The 18,367-nt window shown below is 43.1% G+C and overlaps 2 protein-coding genes across 2 annotated transcripts in view; one reads left to right on the forward strand and one right to left on the reverse strand.

Annotated features, from left to right (window-relative positions):
• Positions 1-5,350, reverse strand: part of KLHDC1 (kelch domain containing 1) — a 45,553-nt gene extending 40,203 nt beyond the window's left edge. Inside the window, 1 exon segment of the mRNA XM_087422014.1 lies at positions 5,231-5,350. Within this exon segment, the coding sequence (XP_087278140.1) occupies positions 5,231-5,326 (96 nt within the window). The 5' untranslated portion in view covers positions 5,327-5,350.
• A 9,768-nt stretch (positions 5,351-15,118) lies between these two features.
• POLE2 (DNA polymerase epsilon 2, accessory subunit) overlaps positions 15,119-18,367 on the forward strand; it is a 30,171-nt gene continuing 26,922 nt past the window's right edge. The window contains exons 1-2 of the mRNA XM_004436356.3: positions 15,119-15,216; positions 18,220-18,320. Of these exons, the coding sequence (XP_004436413.1) occupies positions 15,149-15,216; positions 18,220-18,320 (169 nt within the window). The 5' untranslated portion in view covers positions 15,119-15,148. The remainder of the gene's footprint in view (positions 15,217-18,219; positions 18,321-18,367) is intronic.

The raw sequence follows: 18,367 nt of genomic DNA on the forward strand, positions 1-18,367 counted from the left end.
GACTGGGGGAAGAAAGAGGGGGAGTTATTGAATAATGGATACAGAGTTTCTATTTGGACTAATGAAGAGTTTTGGAACTAGACAGTGGTAACATTGTACAACATTGTGATCTGAATTAATGTCAATGAATTGTACACTAAACTATGGTTAAAATGGCAAATTTTATGTTTTATATATTTTACTACAACAAAAATAGTAAAGAAAATTTATACAAAAGAACAAAGGGCCCTAAATAACCAAAATATCCCTGAAGAACAAGAACAAGATAGAGAGTGGAGATGGGCTTTTACTCCTCAACAATTAGACTCTAATAAAGCTATTATAATTTAGATAATGTGGTTCTGTCACAAGAACAAACAAACAGACCAAGTGAACAGAATAAAGAACCTAGAAACAGATCACATGCATGAAAACCTGATGTACAACCGATTGAGTGTGCATACCAGCAGGGAAAGGGGCGACTACCCAATAAACGACTCAAGGACAAGTGCTTATCCGTATGGAAAATATCATGAAATCAGATCCCTACCTTAAACCAACCAAGTGAAAAATTCAGATTAAAAAAAAAAAAGATTTAAACACGGAAGGCAAAATTGCTTAGAAGACAATATAAGAGACTCTATGATCTCCACGTTGGGAAAGATTTCCCATATAAGATGCAGACAGCACAAAGCATTCAGGAAAAGATTGAAATTACATTAAAACTAATAACTTCTGTTGGAAAAAAGACAATCATCAAGGAAGAACAAAGACAAGCTACAAGCTGAGAAGACACATTCAACTCATACAACTATATATATAAAGAATTCCTACAAATCAGTAAGAAAAAGACGACCCAACAGACAAATGAGCAAACGACATGAACCAGCATTTTTACAGAAAACACAAATACTAGTTTATAAAGTTACGAAAAGACACTCAATTTTATTAGTAATCAGGGAAATGCAAACAAAAACCAAAAAGAAATATCATGTTACACTCACTGGATTGGCAAAAAATGTAAGGCCAGATGGTACAAATGTTGTCAAGGATGTGGAGCAAGGAGGAGGCTGGTGGGAATGCAAATTGATACAAATATTTTGGAAACAGTGACATCTCCAAGTAAGGTTGGAGATGTGCATACCAAGTGCCCCAGCATTCCATTCCTTGGCGTATGCCCTAGAGGATATACATGTACAATGCAAACATGTGCATGTACATTAGGAGACATGTTCTAAGAATGTGCAATGTAGCACTGCTTATAATAGCAAAAAACTAGAAACATTCAAATATTCATCAATAGCATAATGGATAAATAAATCGCAGTAAATTCACACAACAGAATATTATACAGGACACACATCAAATGAATGAATCCAGGAATTATTTTCAAAATATTTAACAACTGGGCAGCGCAGGCACTGACCCACCAGAATGAACACCAAGTGAAAACAGGTACAGCCGTGCAAGTGTACGCCAGCTGAATACAAGCAATGCACGAATCTAAAAAACATAATGTTCACTAAAAGAATTAGGTGACAAAAGAAAACACATGCTGTGATTCCAAAAGCAAATCATATATTGTTTAGAGATACCGACACATATGGTAAAACTACAGAGAAAAGAGTGATTAACAAGAAATCAAGATAGTGGCACCCTGTGGGGTGCGAGCAGCAATTTGACCAGTGAAGATAAACAGGAAGCTTCTAAGGTCCTGGTTCCAGTCAATTTCTTAATCTGGAACATAAAGCGATGTTTACCTCTAAATGATACTTATTTTATACATTCCTTTGTACATACATTTCACATTTAAAAATTAAACATTTCACATTTAAAAATTAAGAATATAAAATGGTAAGAAATGAATATGAAGTAGCTGATAGAATCATTAGGGAGGCTGAAGAACCAGCATCTGATCTTTGTGAGCAGGAGCAAGGCCTGAAAGCACGCCATAGAACAGGTCTGGTGAGCATTACAATACAGCTTGTAGCATCGCCTCTCATGCCAAGGACCTTGATCTTCCTACAAATTCTATCGCTGGGTAAGAATCCTCTTCAGATCCTGATTTTCACATCTTTACCCCCAAGTCCAGATCTAGCACAGATTCATCTAACAGAGTCCAAGCGGTTTGCCCACAACCTAGCTGCAAGGGAGCCTGGAAAAGTGAGTCCCCGGCACTCAGGTTTTCTTTTTGGGCATCCACTGTGAGCTATACCCAGTTCTGGACACTGGGGATACCACAGGGAACAAAATCCCTGTCCACATTCCACAGCGGTAGAGAGGAGGTAGTCAGACAACTAAAATAAATACCCCAACAAGGCTCACTCAGTGGGGGACACTACAAATAGAGGAAGGAGGTTCAAATTCTGGGCATCTAAAAAGGATAAATGTCTTCTACATGACACAGGTGGCATGTGTGGCCATCTGTGAATATATAAAGTGGAACTATTAGGTTAAAGAGAATACACACTTAAGGCTTTTGATACACATTGCTAAATTTCTCCTCAAAAAGGTTACACAAATTTGTACTCCCACTACCAGTGTATAAGTAATTCATTTCCCCATGCTCTTCTCAAAAATTCTTTTCAATCTTTGCAAAATGGAAAAGAAAAACCTCATTGTTATTTTCAGCTGGGTTTCTTTGATTCATATTAATATTTGTATTTCTTCCTTTGTCAATTGCTTGTGTATATCCATTGCTCATTTTCAGTGGAGATATTAATCTTTATTTTTACAGGACCTTTGCTTATCATATATGTTGCAAATATTTTCCCCAGTTTGTCATTTCCCTTCTCATTTTATGGTATTTAAAAATCACAGTTTTTAATTTTTTAAAAGTTTTATCTGCCAATCTTTTCCTTTACAGTTTTTCCCAATTCGGGTTTTTTTCCCCAACTCAAGACTTTACAAGAGGCACATATTTTCTGCTGGTATTGTATAGCTTAATTTTTCTACATTTAACTCTACAGTCCTAAGGCTCCAATATCATTTTCCTCCAGGTATCCAGGACCATTTATTGAATAAGCAATTGTTTTTCCAGAATTGAAATGCTATCTTTTAAAGACAAAATAGTCTTACATGCTTGGCTGTTCATGTAATTTCTTTTTCCATTCCATCATCTACCTCAACTTGCATCTGGAGCACTGATTTAATTATTATCATATTGTGATATGTTTTAACATCCGGTACTGTGAGCCTCCCACCTTGATTCTTTTCAAATATTTTCTAAATTGATCCTTATTCTCTTTAAGTCCATATCCATAACAGAAACATGTACAAGCATATTTATGCAGATATTTCCAATAAGGAAAAGTTCAGGACAAAGTGTATTAATGTCAATTGTATTATTGAAATAAAACTGTTCAGATTAAACCCTAAGAGGAAAGACATCATCCACAAGCATGCTAAGACACTGTGATTTTCCTCCAAAATTTGGGAAAACTGCTTACAACTTGTAAATCTTCCTAGTGGAGCTTTAAAGTTTGTATGAAGTTCAGTCATGTGGATAGGATATGGAAGAACCAAGAGCAAAAGAATATTCTGGCACCAATTAGAACTGACCACTAACTCAGCCTGGCCACTCTTACCCCTAGGGGCAGGGCTGTTTCCAGGCAGTGTCCTTTAGGATATGACAGAGTGATAAATAATTCAGACAGACACCTGTGGGCCATTCAAGTCTTAGGATATAAAACATGTCTGTCAACTTGAACACCCATTGTTTGCGTTAACGAGGAGGAAAACTGTGACTGGGCCATACAATTGGGAATCATCTGATCACTCTTCCTAACTACTGACTACCGGATTACCTCCAGATTCCAGGGCCTTCTAGCTAGCCTCTGTTCAGAGGGGTCTGAAGGAAAGAATAGTCAGAAGGAGTCTATTTTTTCTCACCCGACGCCATGTCTTCTTTTTTGCCTTCCACTCTCCCTTTCTTTCCATTTATGCCTTAGATGTATGTTAACTGCTGATAAAAAAGGAGTAGACTCTATCTCAATCTGTGTGGTACTTCCCCGGGTGGTTCTTACAGCGCTCTACTCAATGGATCAGTAGCTAGCAGGAAAAGAAGTATTTCATTTCACTGCCACCAGAAGAACTGGAATTTAATCAATTACACAATTTTCAAGATTAAAATAAGATATGAAAAATTCAGACATTTCATTTATGGGCCCAAAAGAAATCTATACTGTCCCAGATATGAGATATTACAGATTACTATTTTTAAGTGAAGTTTTTTTCCACAACTTCTACCATATTAAGAATCAATATAACAGATGAAGTTTGACACCTCTGCATTTTAAGTGACAGAGCTCAAAAACAATCAAAATATTCTTCTGCATAAAAGCATCACTATATCTGGACTACTTTTTCATCAGGAACAAACGGTAGAAATATTAGACATTAAGAAAGCATAGTCATCTAATTTATGTCAGTTATCACGGAAAAAAATTGCCTTTGGGAATCCAATATACCTAGGCCGGAATCTGCTGCCCTCGAGTTCAAATGGCCATTAAAGTTGACTCATCGTCCTTATTTTTAAAATTGGGATATGACTTACAAGGTGTCGTAGGATTATACAAGATTGGGGACATGCGAGTTCCTAGCACACGCCGGGTACAGTAGGCACTCAAAGGCCAGCCTTAGTTCTCTCGTCCTCATACTGCACCAAATCAAAAGTAAACACACAACACAACCACCACTCCAACTTGGATCTGAGAATCAACAACATAGAAGCACGTGCTTTATTTCGGGGAGTGATTCGGCCAGGTTACATCTGTCTCGTGACAGCATCGAGCGTCGGGAAACGTAGGTTCTACTCCCGGCAGAACTTCCAGAGGGCTCGCTTTTTTCCATCTGCAAACTAAAAGCGTTGGCATACATTCCCGCTTTAGCCTCCTCGATCTATACCCTATGATTACAGAAAGGAAACGAATACCCACACTCAACCCTCCCCTGTAATCAGAACGCTTTGGTACACTGTCGCTACTGTGAGTCTCGTTGAGACGCGAGCAGAATTTCGCGATGACCCACGGGCAAGGGGACGCACTAGAAACTGCCCAGGACACGGGACCCCGAGCGACCTCGCTACACACGCACGGCGGCCCGCGAGCCCGCACGGACGGCCCGCGGGGACTCGGCGCGGGCGCACCGGAAGGGACGGCCGGGCTCGCGCGGCGGAGGGCCGGGCGGGGCGCGGGGCGCGGGCCGGGGCGGGTCAAGCGCGGGGCCGCCCCGGCCCGCCTCTTCCCCTTACCACGTAGCCCCCCCACACGTAGAGGCAGTTTCCGTCCACCACCGCGCAGTGGCCGCTGCGCTCCTCGGCCACGCAGAACGGCCGCGAGTCCGCCATCCGTGCCGCCGCCAGCGGCCTCCGCACGCCCGGCCTCCGCGCACGGACGGGGCGCCGCGAGGGTCCAGATTGGCGGCGGCGCAGTGCGGCTGCGCGCCCCGCACCCGGAAGCCGAGCGGGCGCGCGGGGGAGGGGCGGGCGCGGATGCTCGCGGGATCGCGCCCCGTGGTGCGCCGTCCGGACGGCGCCTGGGCCCCGGAGGAAGGCCTTCGGCCGTGGGGCAGAAGCCGATGTGTCGATGAACAGTGCTCGCTGAGCGTTTGCCTGTCCACCCAACCTGAGGCGGAGATGGTTGTCCACGAGAATAGTCTGTGTGTATTTGATATAAATATATGTTTTTTACAATTAGGAACTTTCTAAAACATGCCCGCAAACTGCGGCCTGAGGGCAAATCTCGCCCGCCGCCTGTTAGGGCCCACAAGCTCAGAACGTTTTACATTTTGAATGGTTGGAAAAAAATCAGAAGAGTGGTATTTCGTGACTCGTTTAAATGAAATGAATTCGAATGTCAGGCCTTGTACATAGAGTTTTGTTGGCACACAGCCACCCCCATTCGCTCAAATGTTAGACTACAGCCACAGGGTGAGTAGGCAGACTAGTTGCGACAATGACCGTGTAGCCCACACTGCTGAAAATATTTAATCTCTGGGGCCTGACAGAAAAAGTTGGCTAACCCTTGTCGTAAAAGGATGTTACTGAACGAAAACTAGAGCCAGGAGGGAAGGTAATGATTCTACCAGTGTCTATAAATGCCTTTGTCCACAGTCACCCTTTGGAGAGATTGTGGCTGCCCAGCGCTAGGAACAAGTTAATTCATTCGTTTATTCACTTATTAAGTGCCTGCTGGCTGTAGGTAGTTGGTGCTGAGGCTCTATTAGAGTGGAAACTCTTCGAAGGAATCAAATATTACTGACTCCCCAGAGCCCAGTATCAAGTAGATACTAAATAAATATGTTGACTAAATGAGTGAATAAACAAAGTGAATTTTAAGATGAAGAAGACACAGTTGTACCACAGAGGCTTCAAAGTCCAGTCAGAGGGAAAGATAAGAAACGCATGCAGTGTGGGATGAAAAGTGGTATAGTATAAACGTGGACAAAATACAGCAGAAAAACAGGAAGGAAAGATGTGATCTGTTGGGGAAGGGAGTGCACAAAGGGAACACGAGTTTTTCTTACCAGTTGCAGGAATAGGTCAACATGGCTGTGGAAGGCCTGTAGGGCGCATGCAAGCATAAAGCTGGAACAAGCAAGAAGGCAGCCTTGTGTGTCCTGCTAAGCAGCCTAAACTTTAACTGTGAGCCCATGGATCTTAAGCAGGGAGTAGATAATGTAACTTGATTTGAACACTTACTTTGGATTGTGGGAGGGGGGTAGTCAGGACTGAAGGCAGAAAGATGGATAGCACGTAACACAGCTCTGCTGTAAAGTAGGTGCTCAGAAAACGGTAATAGCAGTAGTAGTAGTCGTCGTTGTTATTCATGTTGTGGAGGATCAGAATTGGCCACCCCAAAATGTGTCTCTTTGGCTTGATTATTTTTAAGAACAAAAGACTCTGAAAGAAACTTTGATCTTCCTCCTAACTGCCTAAAAGAATTTAAGATGGAAGGCCTGTCCCCAGGACAGGCCATCACTGTAGATAACTCTGGGTATAGGTACACTGGGAGGGTCCTTGCTAAGCCCAGTTTTATTCAAGTTCTGTCTCTCGGGTCACATTGTCTATAGATGGCCCAGCAAACATTGGTTTATCAAACATTTCTATCTCCATGTAAATTGCCTTTCTCCCCTCTGAAGTCTCAAATCACTACCCCCAACATCCTCCTTTGTCTTTAGCTGAAGATGGTATTTAAGGTGGTGGCTTCGGCCATTCTGGCAAGTTACTCAGTTTTCCTGGATTTCTCCCATGTATACATGGTATTAAACTTTGTTTGATTTTCTCCTGTTATTCTGTCTCATGTCAATTTAATTCTTAGATTAAATTGACGCAGCCAGAAGGATCCAGAGGGTAGAGGAATAGTTCTTCTTCCCTACAATGTGTGTAACCATATGTCCACTCACAGTCGTTTGTCCCAGGAACCCCCTTTCCATCTGCAGCAGAATTCCAAGCCCTCTCCAAGATTTCTGTGAATTCTTAGAAGGCTTGTAATCTCTTGTCACCTCTGGCTTCAAACTCCTGCTACTGGAATAATTCCATTCACAGAGTTAGGGATCTTCTCCCTATGGAGCATGCTATTTCTCTTCTCTGATGCGTCACCCCAGACATGAAACTCATAAGCATACTGTATTTTCTTTAAAAACCCACTTTTAAAAGTTACTTGTATTTCTACTAAATTTTACTGAAGTAAAAGTAAAAAGATGATGGAGAAGGGATTTATATTCATTGAAAGAAAATAATTTCAAGTAGAACATTATGTACCCTTTCTGGGATATAAGGTATGAACATCTTCAATTTTACTGGATAATACTAAGTTGTTTTCCAAAGTAATTGTAACAATCTACATGCCCATCAGCAGTAGATAACAAGTTCAATTGCTTTTAATCCTAAATACTATCTGCCTTTTTAATTTTTGCCAACCTGACGACTATAAAATAGTATATCTTCCTGATTTCAAACTTTATTACAAAGCTATAGTTATCAAAACAGTATGGAATTGGCATAAAAATAGATATATAGGGCCGGCCCCATGGCTTAGTGGTTAAGTGCGTGCACTCCGCTGCTGGTGGCCTGGGTTCGGATCCCGGGCGCACACCGACGCACCGCTTCTCCGGCCATGCTGAGGCCGCGTCCCACATACAGCAACTAGAAGGATGTGCAGCTATGACATACAACTATCTACTGGGGCTTTGAGGGAAAAATAAATAAATAAAATTAAAAATAGATCTATAGATCAATGGAACAAAAAGAGGGCCCAGAAATAAACCCATGTGTATAAGGTTAATCAATTTATGACAAAGGAACCAAGAATATACAATGGGGAAAGGATATTTCTTCAAAAACGGTGTTGGGAAAACTGGTCAGCCACATGCAAAAGAAGGAAACTGGACCCTTACCTTACAACGTACACAAAAATCAACCCGAAATGAATTAAAGATTTGAATGTAAGACCTGAGATAGTAAAACTTCTAGAAGAAAACATAGGGGTAAGGTCCTTGACATTGGTCTTGGCAGTGATTTTTTTGGAGATGACGCCAAAAGCACAGGCAACAGAAGCAAAAATAAACAAGTGGGACTACATCAAACTAAAAAGCTTCTGCACAGCAAAGGAAACCATCAAAAAAAGGGAAAAGGCAGCCTACAGAATGGGAGAAAATATTTGCAAACCATATATCCAATAAAGGTTAATATCCAAAATATATAAGAAACTCATAAAATTCAATAGCAAAAAGACAACCTGATTAAAAAATGGGCAGAGGATCTGAATAGACATTTTTCCAAAGAAGACATCCAACAGGCCAACAGGTATATGAAAAGAGGCTCAATATCACTAATTATCAGGGAAATGCAAATTAAAACCATGAGCTATCACCTCATACCTAGTAGGATGGTTAGTATTAAAAAGTCAAAAGATAGTAAGTGCTGTTGAGGAGGTAGAGAAAAGGGAACCCTTCTACACTGTTGATGGGAATGTAAATTGGTTCAGTGATTACAGAAAATAGTATGGATGTTCTTCATAAAATTAAAAATAGAACTACCTTATGATCCAGCAATCCCACTTCTGAGTAGATAGCTAAAGGAAATGAAATCACTATCTTGAAGAGATATCTGCACCCCCATGTTCATAGCAACATTATTCACAATAGCCAAGACACAGAAACAACCTAAGTGTCCATCAGTGGATGAATGGATAAAGAAATTGATAAAGAAAATTATATATATAATGAAATATTATTCAGCCTTTAAAAAGAAGGAAATCCTGCCATTTATCACAACATAGATGAACCTGGAGGACATTATCCTAATTGAAATAAGCCAGATACAGAAAGACAAATATTGCATGATCTCATTTAGACTTGGAACATAAGAATGTCAAATTCATAGAAACAAAGAGTACGGTAGTGGCTACCATTGGCTGAGAGGTGGGGGAAATAGGGAGATGTTGGTCAAAGGGTACAAACCTTCAGTTATAAGGTGAATAAATTCTGGAGACTTAATGTACAGCATGGCAACAATAGCTAATAACAATGTTTTATACACTTGAAATTTGCTAAGAAAGTAGATTTTAAGTGTTCTCATCACACACACACACACAAAATGGTAACTGTGTGAGGTGATGAGTATGTTAATTAGCTTGATTGTGGTAATCACTTCACAATGTATACTTATACCAGAACATCATGTTGTATACCTTAAATATATACAATTTTTATTTGTCAATCATTCCTTATAAAGCTGGGGGAGAAAAAGAAAAGTCACAAAAAAATACCTGCTATTGGATTTCATTTATATGAAGTTTAAGATATACAAAACTAATCTACGGTGATAGAAAGCAGGAAAGTGGTTGTTTGGGGGTAGGGAGGGGATCTATGGGAAGGAGGACAGGGAGCAGTCTGGGGTGACGGAAGTGCTCTACATCCTGATTGCGGTGGTGATTACGTGGGTTTATACATTTATCACAATTCATTAAACTTCATTCTTCAGATATGCGCACTGTGAATTATACCTTGATAAAAAATATCTATTTTTAAAGTCCTTACTCTATCATTTTCTTGTTCCTAGGAATATTGGTACTGTATTTTTGAAATGTCCTCTTGGACCTTAAAGTCTACTGGAGGCTACAGACCAGCAAACAGACAAACATCACGCTGTGCGGTAAGTGTGATGAGAGCAGAAGGTCCGGGCCCTTGGGGCTACGTAGGAGGGCTCCTAACTCTGGAGAGTCAGGGAAGGTTCCTGAGAGAAAGTGAAGTCTATGCTAAGAACTGAAGGCGGAGTGGAAGTTGTTCAGGTAAACAGAAGGGTGGCGGGAGGGGTGTTCCTGGAACACTTACTATGGAACGGGAAAGGAAGAAAGGGATGACCTGTTCACTTTATCCTAACATGGGGAGATTTGGAAGCCTTTTAAGTGGGGAAGTGACACAATAATAATTATGTTTTAGAAAGTTTATTCTGGGGCTGGCCCCGTGGCTTGGTGGTTGGGTGCGCGCGCTCCGCTGCTAGCGGCCCGGGTTCGGATCCCGGGCGCGCACCGACGCACCGCTTCTCTGGCCATGCTGAGGCCGCGTCCCGCGTGCGGCAGCTGGAGGGATGTGCAGCTGTGACATGCAACTTGTCTGCTGGGGCTTTGGGGGAAAAATAAATAAATAAATAAAATTATTAAAGGTTAAATTTCATTACTATATAGCATATATTTTAAAAAAAAAAAAAAAAAAGAAAGTTTATTCTGAAGGCAAGATTGGAGGCAAAGAGACTAGTTAGTAGGTTAGTTACTGCTGGCTAGAGAGGCTGGTGTCCTGAGTGAGAGCTCTGGCCACAGAGACAGAGAGAAGTCGACAGGTTTGAGAGAGACTTAAAAGGTAGAACCAAAGGGACTTGGTGGCTAATTGGTTTTTGGGGGATGAAGGAGAGGGCGGTGTCGAGGATGCCGCCTTGTTACTAGCCTGGTCACTGAGTGACAGGATGGAGCCCTTCACTAGGGAGCTGGACGTGGGAGGAGGAGCAGATTTGGGAGGGACGATGGCAAGTTCATTTTCGGGCATATTGAATTGGGTTTGAAGCCTGAGATAGGGGCGAGAAATATGGATTTTGGAGTCATCAGCCTATAGTTGTTCATGTAAGTATTAGGACTTTATGAGCTGCCAGGAGAAGGAGCCATAGGGGAAGAAATTGAAAATTTATGGGAGAAAGAGAATCATTGTCAGAATGTGGAGGGAAGCTCGGAAATTGGGATAAATTCTTTCATCTCCAATTTCTTAATATGAAAAATATCAAGCATAAAGAAAAGCTGAAAAAATAGTTCAAAGAATACCTGTGCACCCTCTACTTAAGTTTAATAATTTCTAATATTGCCATAATACTTTATATTTGTTTCTATGTGTGTGCCTATATTTTTCATTTTGCTGAATTATTTGAAAGTTACATTTTAGCATGTATTTCCTAAAAATGGGCACATTTATGTTACATTCAGCATGCATTTCCTAAAAATAGGGACATTCACATACATAACCACGATATCATAATCACACCTAAGTAATAATTATCCCTTAATATAATTTAATATCCAATCCATATTCAAGATTCCCAACTGCATTGGGAATAAATAAATAAAAAACATTTATTATCTCACACAGTTTGTGTAGGTTGGGAATTTGGGAACAGCCTGGCTGGTGGTTCAGTCTCTGGTCTCATGCGGCTGCTGTCAAGATATGGGCAAGGATTGTCATCATCCGAAGATTTCACTAGGGCTGGAAGATCTGCTTCTGAAATTGCTCACACGCACTGGCATATGGAGGGCAAGTTGGTGCTGGCTGTTGGCAGGAGGCCCTGATTTCTTAAAACACAGGGACCTTTCCATGGAGCTGCTAGAGGGCAGCGGGCTTCCCCAAGAGCTAGTGACCCAAGAGAGAGCAAGGCAGAAATAGCAAAGAATTTTCTGCCCCGGCCTTAGACGTTATACCATCCTTTTCATGACACCCTACTGATTACACAGGTCAGTCCTCTTCATTGTGGGAGGGGAGCAGACAAGGCATGGATTCCAGGAAGCAAAAATCATTGAAGGCTCTCGTGGAGTCTAGCTACCACAACCTGAATCAGTCCTTCCATCTGTTCTCCTCCCAGGACGCTAACTTTCTGAAGAGACCAGGCCAGTTAGAATGTTCCACATTCTGGATTTGTCTGATTTTCCTCACAGTGTAATTTAACTTGTTCCTCTCTCCCCCATATTTCCTTAAACCAGAAGTTAGATCTAGACTTGATTAAATTGTGGTTAACATTTTTGGCAAGAATACTTTGCAAGTGATGCCATATATGTCATATTGCATTATAATAGTAACATAATGTCAAATTAGCCCACTATTTGTGATGCTAAGTTTGATACTTGGTTAAGGTGGTAACCTCTGAAACTTCTGTTGTAAAAGTAAGTTTTTCCCTTTGTATTATTAGCCAATAATCTGTAGGGTGATACTTTGGGACTGTGCAAACATCTTGTTCCCTAAAATGCTTACCTAACGGTTTTAGCATCTTATATCCCTATTCCTCTCCACTTTCCTGCCCACAAATAACCATTTGTTTCTTGTTTATCATTCTAGCGGTTAAGCAGATACAGTCGTTTTGCATTATTTGTGCATTCCATATTTTCAAATTCACCTACTCACTAAAATTTATTTGTAACTCTCAAATCAATACTGGGGGCTTCCATGGGCTGGCCCTGTGGCTTAGCGGTTAAGTGCGCGTGCTCCGCTACTGGCGGCCGGGGTTCGGATCCTGGGCGCGCACCGATGCACTGCTTCTCTGGCCATGCTGAGGCCACGTCCCACATACAGCAACTAGAAGGATGTGCAACTATGACATACAACTATCTACTGGGGCTTTGGCGGAAAAAAAAAGGAGGATTGGCAATAGATGTTAGCCCAGGGCCAGTCTCCCTCAGCAAAAAGAGGAGGATTGGCATGGATGTTAGCTCAGGGCTGATCTTCCTCACACACAAAAATAAATAAATAAAATAAAATGCACAATTCAATGGTTTAACAAAAAAATACTGGGGGCTTCCACGGTCATTCTCAGACATGCACAGAGCAGTGAAAACTTTGAGTTGCCTATCCCACATGTTCTCAGCTGAGGTTGAGCAAGGCGACTTTGCTTTCTCATTTCATCTTTCATACTATAATTTTATTTATTTATTTATTTTTCCCCCAAAGCCACAGTAGATAGTTGTATGTCATATCTGCACATCCTTCTAGTTGCTGTATGTGGGACGCGGCCTCAGCATGGCTGGAGAAGTAGTGCGTTGGTGCGCGCCTGGAATCCGAACCCGGGCCGCCAGCAGCGGAGCGCACGCACTTAACCACTAAGCCATGGGGCCGGCCCAATCTTTCATACTATAAACAAGTGTCTTTTTTGAGGCACATTTAGTGCCACATTTTCTGCATTTTTATAATTTTCTTGGCGATTTTGCTGTTTAAAATGGCCTGGAAGCATAGTGCTGAAGTGCTGTCTACTGTTCCAAGGCACAAGAAGGCTGTGACGTGCCCTAGGGAGAAAGTACACATGTTAGATAAGCTTCCTTCAGGCATGAATTATAGTGCTGTTACCTCTGAGTTCAATGTTATTGAATCAATGATATATATTAAAGATCTTCAAACAAAAACACACCTAAAACAAAGCTACGTATTGATTGGTTGATGAAAATGTTGTGACCAGAGGCTCAGAGGAACCTCACCCTGTATTTCCCCTGGTAGCAATGATTATTTGCTAATTCATTATTGGTGGCAACTTTATAGAACATAACTATCTCCAATAATGAGAATCGACTGTTTACCTATTTTTATTTCTTCTCCTTTCTTACATAACAGTTCAAATTTTCTTTGCAGTTTTGTCTTTAGAATATATTTCACTGAAAATATACAGAGAACTGTTCAAAAATCACTTTTCTCTGTGATGTTATGTTACCAATTTAACGTACAGTTATGTGTATTGGTTTGAGTGTGCTTTCAATTTTAAGATTACTTTTTTCTTTGAATATGTAAAACATGTACATGGGTCAGTGGTTAAGTCTCACCACAAAGAAAGGTCTCACTTCCATCCTTATCCCTCCTGCCTTTTACAGTTAACCATTTTTTTTAGTGTCTAGTGTAACCTTCCAGAGGTTTTTTAAATGCAAAAACAAGTAAATACACATCTCTGTTGCCCTTCTTTACCATACTTTGCTTTTTTTTTCAAGTCAACCATATACCCTGGAGGTCACCGTATATCAGTGCTTAGAAATCGTCCTCGTGTTTCACAAGGCTGCGTGTGCACTTATAAGCACTTGTGGTTTTACCCAACTCATTGAGGCCAGCCTTTTGAAGCGTGGCAGATTAACAGTCCACTTGCTGGAATGAGAGTTCAAATCCTGCCTCCACGACCTATGGAACGTTTCATCTTGAGCCAGCCATCTACCATTTCCGTGTCTCAGTTTTCTCATCTGAAAAATGAAGATGCTGAAAAAACAGCAGCCAGCTCATTCGGCTCTATGCGCAAATACCGCAATTGATACCTTTAAAGCGCTTATGACAGTGCCTGGCGCGCAGGAAGCCCTCAACCTAAACAAAAAGCGGGGTGGGTGGGAACGACGGTGACGCGTAGCAGCTTCGAGTGGACGTCGGGGAAAGCCCGACGTGGCGAGCATTTCCAGGGCCTGTGTGAAGAAGATCACGTGGTCCACACGGGCCCCCAGTCCCACAGGAGCCCGACGGGGTCACGGGAGGTCGAGGCCAGCGATGAAAGGGTGGCCCAGCGATGCACCCGGGATAAGGGCAGCACGTTCCCAACCCGACCGCAGGGAGGGACGCTCTCGCCTCCAGTCTCCGGGCGACAAAGGAGTGCGGGGTCCTCTCCTCCTTCATCCTACAGCCGCCCGGGGAGTCGCGGCGCGCTCCGCTCTGGGGAGCGGCTCCCGGGGAGACTGCCGGGCGGGGCGGGGCCAAGGGGGACGGGGCGGGCCAGGGGCAGGGCCTGGAGGGGCGGGGCCTGGAGGGGAGGCAAGGGATGGGGCCTACAGGGAAGGGGCGGGGCCTTGGTGGGGCGGGGCCAGAAGGGGACGGGGCGGATAGGGGCGGGACCTGCGGTCAAGGGGCGGGGCCTGGGAGAGACGGGGCGGGGCCGCGGCCGTGGCGCCAAAACGCGGGCATGGCGCCGGAGCGGGTGCGGAGCCGCGCGCTGTCCGCCTTCAGGCTGCGCGGCTTGCTGCTCCGCGGGTGAGTTGGCTGGGCAGCTGGCGGGACGGAGGGGTGGGGTTCGCCTTTAAAAGGCTCTAAGGAGCGGGGCGGATCCGGCCTGGCCGTCGGGCGGCGACGCCCCCCAGGTGTCCCCACGCGCGGGGGCCGAACGCTCCGTTCTGGCGGGACGAGGCCCCGCACGCGCCGCCCTGCGCGGGGGAGCGGATCCGTGCGGCAGCTGCGGGGTGGCCTGGGACTCGGGCTCCGCCCCGCACAGTGGGCCACAGCAGAGCCACTGCGGGCGTCCCTGAGCCTCCCGGGAGACCCGGGAGAGCCCGCGCGCATGTCAGTCGTCAGCTGTGTGCTGGAAGACGTTGGGACCTTCCCAACCTTCCAAATTTGGGGTCGGGTGTAATTCCTGGAGAGAATTCCTGCGAGTTCAAAAGTGGGCAGCTTTGGAGCATGTTCCCAGGTCTCCTCCTGGGCCTTTTTGTTTTTTATTTTTTTGAGATTTCCTTTAGAACTTCTCTGATAGTCAGGTTTCCTGGCCATATCCGTGTTTTGTAGGACTTATAGAGTGAAGTTTTCCAAGATTTTTCTCATTAAATCTGCCTCTTTTTTTTTTTTTTTGAATATAATATTTTCTACATATTTAAATACCTTCTGGGTGGGATATACTTTTTACCAGGTTTTGGTTGCTCTTGTGTGTGGAGAGTTTGTTTTTGTAAGGATGAGTTTTATGGGACTTTTGACTTTGCTTTTGGGTTAGTGGTGAACAAGGGCAAGAGTAGATATGCCCTGGGAGAAAATAATGACTTTTGTTCACTTGATCTCTGACACTTTGAAAATATAAGCAATTAATCAATTAATTTTTCTCTGTTTTCACTTAGAATTTTACCTAATATTAAGCTGTCATTCATTAATTAACAGTCAGAAATACACTGAAATCTATCAGCTGCAAAGCCTGTGCTGGGAGAGTAGATATTGTGGAGCTTGGGGGGCAGAGAGTGTATTAGTTATTTATGGCTGCATAACAAATTACCGCAGAGCTTAGAGGTTTAAAACAGCACACACTGATTTTCTCACATTTTCTGCGGGTCAGGAATTCAGGTGGGCTTAGCTGAGTGCTCAGCTTCAGGGTCTCTCACGGAGCTGTGGTCAAGACGGCGTCAGGTCAAGTGTCAATTGGGCAGGATTTGCTTCCAGGCTCATTCAGTGGTTGTCAGGATTGTTGGACTGAGGGCCTCAGTCCTTGCTGGCTATTGGCTGGAGGCCACCCTTAGTACCTTGCCGTGTAGGTCTCCCTAACATGGCAGGTTACTTCATCAAAGCCAGCAAGAGAGAGAGTTCTACTAGCAAGACAGAAGTCACAGTCTTTCGTAACCTAATCAAGGAAGTGACATCTTGTCACTTTTAAAATTTTATTTTATTTTATTTTATTTATTTTTTTTTTTATTTTTTTTTTTTTTTGCCCCCAAAGCCCCAGTACATAGTTGTCTGTCACAGCTGCACATCCTTCTAGTTGCTGTATGTGGGACTCGGCCTCAGGCTGGACAGAGAAGCGGTGCCCTGATGCACACCCGGGATCCGAACCCGGGCCGCCAGCATCGCAGCGCGCGCACTTAACCACCAAGCCACAGGGCCGGCCCATAAAATTTTATTTTTAAAATTATAATACAGTAAAATATTTCATCACTTTTGCTATATTCTATTGTTAGAAGCAAGTCACTAGATCCACCCCATGCTTAAGGGGAGGGGATTGCACCTGGATGTGATTACCAGGAGGCAAGGATTATTAGGGGTCATCTTAGAAGTCTGTCTGCTGTGGATATTAAATAATTCACAATTATTTAATTTCAGTTGTGAAAAGGATCCCAGCAAAGAATTGCTTTGGTGATGTATAACAAGGTGACTGCTCTTGAGTGAAAGAGTGGTGTGAGCTGAGTGTTAAAGGATGAGCAGGACTTGACTAGGTGAAGAGAAGAATGAGGGGAGATGACTATATCAAGACCCTGGGGCAGCAGAGCCCCAGGAAGGCCAGAGACACTGGCTGAGTCTAGTGAGATTCTGCAAGGTGCAGAGCCTGTATGGCTTTACAGGCCTTGGTCTGTCCTAAGAGGTGTCCCAAGATTCACCCAATATGTGTGTGGTTGTAGGGACTCAATCACTGAGTGTTTATGGGTCACCTTCAGTGTACTTAGCGCTTTGCCAAAGGATGACACAGCTCCGGTTCTCAAGGAGCGTCATCTATACTACATTGGAGGGATGTCAGCCCACACGTGAAACAATCAATAAGCAACCCAAGATCTAGAACAGTTAGTGTGATGACTATAACAATAATATTGACATAAAGTGTGAAGTTGTGTGCTACGAATACAGAATGCCATGTAGTGAGCTAATTGTTTAAGTAGGCAGTGTTCATTCTGAGCATTATTTGTATTTAAATCAGGGATTTAAATACAAATTTTTTTTTAGGTGGGGGGATTCATGTGATCTTAATATGAGTGTTGCTTCTATGACTATATTCAAATGTCAAAGTTTTTTCTAGCCTAGTTTATTTTTCTGATTTTACAATGAAAACTATTGAAATTATTGGAATTTACTTTAAGCAAATGCATTATAAAATTAATAAATACATATTTGAGTGTCTGTTATGTTCAGAACATTGAAGCAGATGGAGTCCTGCCTTAAGTGTGAGGTAAGAAATAGTACAAGGCTGCTGTGGTGTGCCAGCTCTCAGGTATAGGAAGGCAGACTTTGAACAATTTCAGGAGGAAGGGGAGATTGCAGCCGGTAGGGCTGGTCTGGAAGGCTTCTTAGAAGAAGGATGTGGTTTGGGGCTTTAAGAACTGTTGTGTTGGCAGGGGATAGAAGGAAGACTTTGTTGAGGAAGCACAGGAAGGATGAGTACTGCTTGCAGGGAGGAGAGAGCGGATCTTAGTTTCAATGCCGGATGGATGAGTGTTTGCCAGTTTTGGGCATAAAACTTTTAGCCTTAATTACCACTGACCTGCCTTGTCTTTTCTTTCCCTCTCTTGTCAGTGAAGCGATTAAGTGCCTCACAGAAGCTCTTCAGTCTGTCAGTGAAGTAGAGCTTGAAGCTGCACTGGAGAAGATCATCGATGCGGTTGAGAAGCAGCCCTGTCAGTAACATGTGCTGGTGGCCCTTCAACTGTTAGGAGACGTCTGC

The sequence above is a fragment of the Ceratotherium simum genome, chromosome 3 (assembly GCF_057802395.1).
Source record: "Ceratotherium simum simum isolate JZ-2026a chromosome 3, ASM5780239v1, whole genome shotgun sequence".
NCBI classification, from domain to species: domain Eukaryota; kingdom Metazoa; phylum Chordata; class Mammalia; order Perissodactyla; family Rhinocerotidae; genus Ceratotherium; species Ceratotherium simum.